Source organism: Vespa crabro, chromosome 3, assembly GCF_910589235.1.
Source record: "Vespa crabro chromosome 3, iyVesCrab1.2, whole genome shotgun sequence".
NCBI classification, from domain to species: Eukaryota; Metazoa; Arthropoda; class Insecta; order Hymenoptera; family Vespidae; genus Vespa; species Vespa crabro.
Window position 1 is genome coordinate 5,718,163 of NC_060957.1, and position 9,499 is coordinate 5,727,661.

Genomic DNA, 9,499 nt, shown 5'->3' on the forward strand with positions numbered 1-9,499 from the left:
GTTTTATACCATTCTTATTTTCACGTTATTTTGATTCATCTTTTAGATCGGTGAAACATTTTCTTCTTTTTTCTTTTCTTTTTTTTTTTTAATCTTTCTTCTTTGAATAAGTACATAAGAGCTTCAGGTTTGGCGTTGGCAATGCAAAGATTTGGCTCGCTGCCTGTTCCACTGACTCGTATTCGCTCGAATCTTCTCTATTTCTTTTTATTTTATAGCAACCTCGAAAATGAAGAAGGATTTCTATTGCTGTAATCATTAAATGATTATTTATTAATATTTGTTCGATAATAGAATGATAATAAGCGTGATAGATGTAATTTGTCAATCGGTTTGAATTTTTATTCTTTCTCTTTCTCTCTCTCTCTCTCTCTCTCTCTCTCTCTCTCTCTCTCTCTTTCTCTCTCTCTTGTTCTGTTTTTGAATTTTTGTGAAAAAAACAAGAAAAAAGAAAAAATGAAAAATATAACGAAGGATATGACGTCAATCGTGAAATGGCTTTAGTAATATTGCTGTTTTTTTCTTTTTTCTTTCTTTTTATCTTCTTTTTCTTTTTTTCTTTTTCTTTTTTTCTTTTTCTTTTTACATAGAATATATAATAACATAATAACGATGCACGGCGTTTAACAATGTAAATTTGTCAGATCATTTTAATTCGTGTTCTCTCTTTCTTTCAATTTTTTTTTTCAAATCTAATTTTTATTATCTTGTTCTTTTTTCTATTTTTTTCTTTTTATATTCCTCTACTAAAAATTTTTTTTCCTTTACCTCTCTCGTTGCAACGATATTAGTATTACGTTACACGACAAAAGTTAGGAAATAAATAGGAAGGGTGGAAAGTAGTTTGTAAGGTAGTAGGGCTTTTTAAAGGGCGAGTCATGAAAGGATGAAGAAAGGAACGGACGGATAGACAGATAGACGGACGAACGAACGAACGAACGAAGGGGAGCAACAGGTGCTCTCCATGCTTGCTTTGGTACTGACTTTCGAGTGCAAGTGTACCGGGATGAGTGCGACCGTACTTCGAAGAGTGCAGGTTTATACGCGATCGATTATTCTCATACGAAAAAAAAGGAAAAAAAAAAAGAACGACGGCTAGACATTCCGCCCCACGATTTTTTCGACTACCTCAAGTAGGATAATCTTCTCTAAACGTTTCCTCCTTTATAACTCGACCAATTATTAATTATTATCCAATTTCTTCTTTTTTCTCGATCGTTTTATAGAAATTTATACGACTGTGTTGTTTATGCGACTTTTTTCTTTCTTTCTTTGTATATTTCGATCGTATTACTTCTTTTCCTTTTTCTTCTGCCTCTTTTTTATCACACTTTTTTTTTATATATAGATATATTATTTTGCTTATATATAGATTATTGTATACTTTTCAATTTGGATATTATACTTTAATTATAAATTTATATTATTCTTTTTTTTTTGTCTTATATTATTTTTTATAGTAAGATTTCGAGATAGTCGATACATTCGTTAAACATATATAATAAATTTAAATAATAAATTTTGTAATTGAGTAAATAGGAACGAATGATAATCTCTCTCGTATGAGTATCACATAATTTTATTTTATATTTTATATTTGAGTTTCTCTTTTATATTGTGAACGTAAATGGAATCGAAAGTAATTTATATATATATATATATATATATATATATATATATATAAAATACTAAACATGAATAATATTTTTTACAACGATTCGTCTAATCCAATAGTGCGCCGAGTCATCGGCTTTAATTTGATCGTTGGGTACGTTGGGTATATATACATACAACATATATACACATGCATGATCGCAAACCACGAACAAGGGGCTTGTAAATAATCCCCTTTCGGTTAATGACAAAACCCTATGCGGCATTAATCCTGAACGTTTAATTATAATCGAAATTACCATGAAAACAGGCGTGGATTTTAATACGATTGGAGGTCAGTCGGTCGGTTGGCTCAACCATAACGTATTAATGACATTTTTTTATATCAAATTGTTACTTTGAGAAATTACATTATTCGTAAATATTCTGTTTGGTATGCTTTTTTTTCTTTTTTTTTTTTTTTTTTGTAATAACTCTTCAAAGAATCATCAACGTAGTCGTAACAATTTATAACATTCAATCGTTATAAAAATATTAATTGTGAAAAAGGAAGAAATAAAAAAAAAAGAAATTGGAAAAAGATCGTGTGAGGTAGCGTGGATGATTCGTGACGTAATTGCACGGAAGTAGTACAAGTCAATTTCGTATCAGACAATTAACAGTCACCGCCATCAAAATGCATTAACCACACGTATCTCTCTCTCTCTCTCTCTCTCTCTCTCCATATATATATATATATATATATATATATATATATATACACATATATATATATATCTATATATATCTATATACGATATACGATATATATATATTTATGTATATATCTATATATCTATATAGTCGACGTTGAACACGTATTCGATTGAATATGTGTCGTGTTTCTTTGAATACTTTTTTTTACTCCTTTTTTATTCTTTTTTTTATATTATATTTTGTCGAATCGATCGATGATCACGACGACGACGAGTCTACGGGTAAGTATATTTCTCAACGTGAGGAATACTTCGTCATTGAAAATTCTCGATAAGAGAGTTTAGACATTACGTCGAGACGTACTAGTAGTTGTGATGGTGATGGTGTTCGTGGTGTTAGCTTTAGTGTTAATAGTAATGGTAGTGATGTTTGTGGTTGTGCGACGACGATGACAACGACACGACGACGACGACGACGAGGACGACAACGACGACGACAGCGACGACGGCGACGATGACGGCGACGGCGACAACGGCGACGGTAGCGTCAGTGGTTCGTCGTCATGGCAACGTTTTTCCGCAACGTACCCGGCCTGATTCGTGACGTCATGCGACGTCGGCGTCGGCATCGAGCCGCCGCCGCGCCACATCGCTTGCTCGACAGAGATAAAGAGAGCGAGAGAGAGGGAGAGTCAGAGAGAGGGAGAGTGAGAGAGAGAGAGAGAAGATAGGAATAGATTTTCTTTACCGGTGGCTTCCGGTGGAGCCACTGTACGCTCTGCTTTTCATCAAGATGGCGGATAGGTCACACACGGGAATATGTTTCGATAAATTGTAATACAATACGTTACGAAAAATTTTCGTCGTTTTATCTTGACAAAATATACACGTGAATATTTCACTTCGTGAAACGTCTTGTTCTAATACGTAATAACATCATCATTTTGAAATTCATTTAAAATTATTTTATCTTTTTCGCGATCGTTAACCTCGGTAATAGCTTATAAATAACTTAACGATTAATTGCGAACTCTTCGTTCGCGAAATTTTATTTTCATGAAATTTATCGAGATTTAATACGTACGCCTTGATGCGGTATATCGATCGTCCACATTGAAACTGGCAAACGTATTTAAAAGCATTACCCTATAAAATATTTTCTAAAGACGTTAAGAGAAGTATATATGAGGTATATATATATATATATATATATATATATATATATATATATATGTAGATTTATCTGTATATATTCACATATAAAACTATCTTATAGGTATTATCTTCGAGGCATAACTTCTTTTACATTTTTTATTCTTTTCCTCGTGTGCGTATCAAAATTCTTTAGGTCGATTTCCCTTAAAAACTTCGAACTTCTTTAAAGTTATATATATATATATATATATATATATATATATATATATATATATATGTAACCAACGTTCGATCGTAAATGCGTTGCTCTCTCACTCGCTCGGCAAGCGACCTCCTTTTTCCGTCGCAACGTATATACATGCATATATATACGTGTATGCATGCATGCATACATACATACATACATACGATTCTCTTACAGCTCTTTTTCTTTTTTTATTATTTTATTTTATTTTCTTCTACTAAAACATTTTCTATTCTTCGATAGATCGTCAATAAAACAAATAAAAAAGAAATAAAAAAATATAGAAAGAAAAATTAAAGAAAGATAAAATATATGAAATCAAACATAAAGGGAAAAAACAATAAGAAGAGAGAGAGAGAGAGAGAGAGAGAGAGAGAGAGAGAGAGAGAGAGAGAAAGAGAAAGAGAAAGAAAAAAATAGTAAATTGACAAAGCTCTTTGTAGAAATACATAGGATGTATCAAAAGTTCCTAGCTGATTTTAAAAATCAATCTACTCTTTTTCGAGTATTTTCAGACTGATTTCTTTTTTTTTCCTCTTCAGATCGCGAAATCACAAGACTAGCTTGTCAGTTTGTAAAACTACAAGCCTAAATACTATTCTAAAAAGTCTTGGAAAGAATTAATTTGCAAAATCATTTAGGAAGTTTTGGTCCATCTGAGAATTTTTGATCCAACCTGTATTTCTACGATGATGATGACGACGACGATGACGACGACGGCGATGACGACGACGACGACAACGGCAACGATGATCCCTGGGCGAAAGGGTACTCATGCCGTGTCTTTCTTTCGCTAGGAGTATGTCACTCTAATTGGATTACTAATCAAATTAAAAGGCGTCCAGAGTCGTGGATAGTAGGAAGAGAAAGACGATGAGGAGGCTGATGTTAGTATTGGTGGTAGTGGAAGAAGCGAGGACGGGGGATCGGGGTGGGATAAATTGAAGATGAGAGACGTGTGGGGATATAATTTCACGATAGTTCACGACTCGGTCGTGTTCGTAACCGATCGTGTATTTTCGTTTCCAGTCGATTCAATGATATCGAAGGGAAACTTCGTTTTATGTTTTTTCCTTTTTTTTTTATTTTTTTTCGTTTCCATACATTTTTTTTTCTTCTTTCTTTCTTTTTTTAACGGTGTTACATAGACGGATTCGTGTCGTTGAAGGATTCTCTCTTGGCGCCGCGACGCCGCCATTACCAACGACGACGACGACGACGACGACGACGACGACGATGCCGATGCATAAGCGTGTGACCGAGTTCCGCCGGAATATGATCGACCGCGCGAAACTCGGTCAAAGACCACCGACACCTTACCTCCGCTCATGTTCGAGACTTTCCACCATTATTTTCTTTCCAATATTTCGTTTTAATTTTATGATAAAAAAAAAAAAATGAAAAAAATGAGGTAAGAATTAAAGGAATATTAATTTGTTTTAATTTTTTTCAAAGGAGAGAAAAAATTGAGAAAAAGCAAAATGAGGATAGAATGAAATGAAGAATTTGTTTATTTTTCTTTCTTTCTTTTCTTTTCTTTTTCTTAAAAGTATTAATTGGATCATTGTAGTCGAAAGTGTAGACGTGATAAATCGAGAAAAAAAGATTTCTTATAAATTTTTTTTCTTTGCTGTTTGAAAGATTACACCGATCAGGTCGTAACTGTATTATGTTTTTTCTCTTTTTTTTTCTCTCTTTCTTTTTTTTTTCTTTCTCATTGTTAGATTCATCAAAACGTTTAGAGAGATACGTTAGAACGTGTTTGACGATTCACCTGTAATAGACGGTCTAGTGTGGACAGTCGATTCTATGTTAACGTGGTGTACCAGTTCGTCGTGCCCAAGTGGGTCGCCTGAATGCACAAGGTCGTGAAGTTTTTAATCTAGAACAGCTCGTGCTCTACGTAGAAAATAAGTTACACGAATGCGACAGTGTAAAAGTAGATAGTTAGATCGTTGATTAACATCGATCGAAATACATTTCGATCTTATTTTCTCGATGAGTTATTTGTCATCAACGAGAAAAAGAAAGAAAAAAAAAAAAGAAAAAGAAAAACCAATGAATTATTTTCAATTAATTATACTTTTTTCAAATCCTAGAAACTCGTATCGTAAACAAAAAAATTATCGCAAAAAAGTGGATTATCCGATTAAGCTACCTTTGCCATTAAAACATGAACGATCGAGATTCTACTGTATTGCTTGCTTGGTAAACATGGGAACGGTTCCATGCTACTTTCGCGAAAGTAGAAAAGTTTCCATGATTCTTGAATGGTATCGAGCGACACGGTAAAGTAGGCAATTATTTTTTCTACCGTTTGCATGTGACAAATCGAACAAAAACACCTTCTTGCCTTTATAATTAATCATAAATTTTTATATTTCATTTGAACGTGCAATTTTACAAATTTCACTTTTAATCTTTTTTCAGAGATAGATAGAGATAGATAAATAGATAGATAGATAAATATAAAAAATAATAAGCAATTTAAACTTTTGAAATTAAGTATGATCATAATCAATAAGAAAAACATTCAGGTTAGTAATGAATATACGTGAAAGACATATAAAATTTTTTTACAGTCATAAAATTGGACTAAAGTTCAATGATTTTATGGTAAATACGAATAGGAAAAAATAATAATTTAATTATCTATAATGAAATACGAAAGTTCGTTAAGAAAAAGGATATCAAAGTAACGCGTGGTTAAATTCGAAATAATAGATGATTCGCGCGGGAGAAAGATGGCCGTTAGATGCAGAGGTATCTATGAGGAACGGGGTGTGTCAGCATTTTAACCCACTGTCCTCATTTTTGTGTTGCAGATAAGAATCGACCGACACGAAGAGCAGACTATGTTATTTCGGATAACGGATTGATCGCACCCGTCGCTTCATTCACACGTGAGTAGATAAATTCGAAAGAGAAAAAAAGAGAAGGTAAAAAAGAAATAAAAGGAAAAAAGAAATCAAAGAAAAACAAAAAAAAGGGAAGGGTAAAAAAAATCGATTGATAAAATTGATTGAAATAATTGATATATAATACGTGCGTATATACATATACATATATAATATTGAATACACTGAAGGAGAATCGAATAATCCCAGTTTTATATACAAATATATATATATATATATTCTCTCTTTCTCTTTGGTTGAAATATAAATGAAGCATCGTTATGATCTCAACAGAAATGTTCTCTTTAGCTTCTCCGACCAAATATTAATGAAAAAAGTTCGTTAGTGAGCTCACGAGACTGCAGTTTCTATTTCTCTCTCTTTCTCTCTCTGTCTGTCTCTCTTTTTCTCTTTCTCTCTTGCTTTCGCGGGAAAATCAATGTTTCCAAGCGTCGGACGAGTTTCGCGAGCATCGCCATATGTGACTTTGCCATGCTATTCGCTTCGTAACTCGACTATGTTCCAAAAGAACGATGAGCTGGCAATTCGATTCATTTTATAGCTGTACGAGCTAATCGACGTAGGAAACTTCCTATTGAATGTGTGTATACGTATGTATGTATGTATATATCCATATATACATATATGTAAATATATTGCGTGAACGAGTTTCAAAGAATGATGAGGTGTATGTTTGGAAGTAACTTTTTGCGAAAAACTTTTCCAACATCGTTTGATTGTTAACCACGTGGCGTCTCGCACGAGACTAGATGTGAAAAATAAACAAGAAAATTTTTTCGTTGGAACAATCCTACTAAAAATAATTGTGAATTATTCAATTAGGGAAATGTCTATATATTTTGGATACATTGCAAGAAAAAGAAAGATATTAATGATTAAAGAGAGCAAGTTTTTCCGTTATCATTTATTTCCATAGATGTGAAAATCTATTAGAAAAGATTCAAAAATTATTCGATTTAAAAATTCTCCCCCCCTTTCTCTTTCTGTTTATCTTTCTATCATTTCGTACGGAATTTATATAAAAAAGAATTTTAACAACAAATATATCCTTTAAAAATCTATTAAAAGAATTGAAAAATTATTCGCGAAATTTATATGAAAACAAAAAAAGTTTTATGTATACTCTATTTTTAGCGGATAGTGAAAATAAGAAAGAAAATAGAAAAAATAAACGAAAAAAATATCTTTTTTCTTTTTATAGGTCGGACATGAAAAATCTTGGTTCGCGTTGGACGGTCCCTGACATAGCACGCACTGCTGCAGCGCGTTCGTCATTTCTCGTGGCCATTTCGTCGGAACGAGATTCAGGTAGTATCAGCAGCAGCAGTAGCAGCAGCAGCAGCAGCAACAACAGCAGCAGCAACAGCACCAGCATCAATAACAGAAGAAGGAGCAGCAGAAGCAACATCAACAACAACAGTGTTAGCGAGATAAGAAGGAAAACATATAACAAGAAGAACATCTGTATCAGGGGAAGAAGAAGCAACGAGATCAGAGGGAAAGCTCGCTGTAAGTGCGAGCTCGTGATTGCCGGGAAATCGGAGGTCGTCGAGGTGCTGCAAGGAGGTGCGTTTTTATCCGTCCGATCTAACGTAACGGCGTCGTTTAATCTTATCCACGGAACGAGGAGTTCCGACGTATCGACGCCGAGGAATCACCGGCCCTGGAATCAAGACAATTGTCAGCAGCACCAACAACTGGGTCTCTGTTTTTACTCTCCTACTTCTTCGTGGGACGAGCACACACGGCACTTTAGGAACTGTTAGCACCGATCAAAAAGTAAGTAATACATTTAAGGTTATCAAACTGGAAATAAAGAAAAAAAAAAAGAACAAAAACTTTCGATCAAATTGGTCAGCAGCAAGTGTATCTTACATCGTCATCACCGTCGTCATCTTCATCATTATCATTATTTTCATCGTCACTGTCATCGTCATTCCTTCTTCTTAATCTTATATGTGCAGGAAGGTGGCAGGAAGCTGTGCGCAGCCTAGACAATGTCCGAAGAGTCTGACTCTATAACAGAGGAAGAAAGAAGTTTGTTCCGTCCGTTCACGCGGGAGTCCCTGGCAGCGATCGAGGCTCGCATCGCCGAGGAACATGCCAAGCAGAAGGAACTCGAGAAGAAGAGAGCGGAAGGAGAGGTAATTCGATCGTATCACCGATTTCCACTTTCAGATATATCTTTTATTTTATTTTATTTTACTTTATTTCATTTTATTTTCATGACTATAGTTCGGAGTAATTACTCGTATTCGATCGGTTCTCATGGTCACTCTTTTCTCGATCCCTTTTCTCTGTCTTTTTTTACCTCTCTCTCTCTCTCTCTCTCTCTCGCTCTCTCTTTATCTATCTGTTTATCTATCTGTTTATCTAATTATCTCTCTCTCTCTCTGATTCTCTGATTTTTTGTCTTTTTGTTTCTAATTCCTATCCAAGAAAATAATTATTCCAATCACATCTTATTTCTTATCATATTTCTTGTTGCATACGTTCGATCAATCCAAATCGATAAATCGTTATGGAGACAACAAGGCGAATGATTTTTATATCATTCTCAGCGTTCTCACCATCGAGAGGAACTCATCATCGAATGTCTCTTTTCTCATAGTTCGTTTTTTGAAACTTTTTTACTGCGAGATTGCGTTTTTTTTTGCTTCTTCTTTTTTTTCTTTTTATGGTGATTAACGAACGAAGTTCAGATTGATGATAGTGATGGTAGTAGTGGTGGTGGTGATGGCGGTGGTGATTGTGGTAAGAGGGTAAGCACTTGCAATTTCTTCAAGTGTTCAACGTGTTCATTCATTGATAAGATTGAACCTAGGAGAGGAGATAGGCCCTTTTAAAAAGGATTGGGTTTTTTGCACGATCTA

At 34.1% G+C, this 9,499-nt stretch overlaps 1 protein-coding gene across 19 annotated transcripts in view; it reads left to right on the plus strand.

The window, feature by feature from the left end:
• LOC124422898 (sodium channel protein para) overlaps window positions 1-9,499 on the plus strand; it is a 57,687-nt gene that overhangs the window by 4,952 nt on the left and 43,236 nt on the right. For all 19 annotated transcript variants that reach the window (XM_046959862.1, XM_046959864.1, XM_046959878.1 and 16 more), the window contains exons 2-4: window positions 6,534-6,611; window positions 7,828-8,405; window positions 8,591-8,770. In XM_046959862.1, coding sequence (XP_046815818.1) covers window positions 8,624-8,770 — 147 coding nt within the window. In that variant the 5' untranslated portion in view covers window positions 6,534-6,611; window positions 7,828-8,405; window positions 8,591-8,623. The remainder of the gene's footprint in view (window positions 1-6,533; window positions 6,612-7,827; window positions 8,406-8,590; window positions 8,771-9,499) is intronic.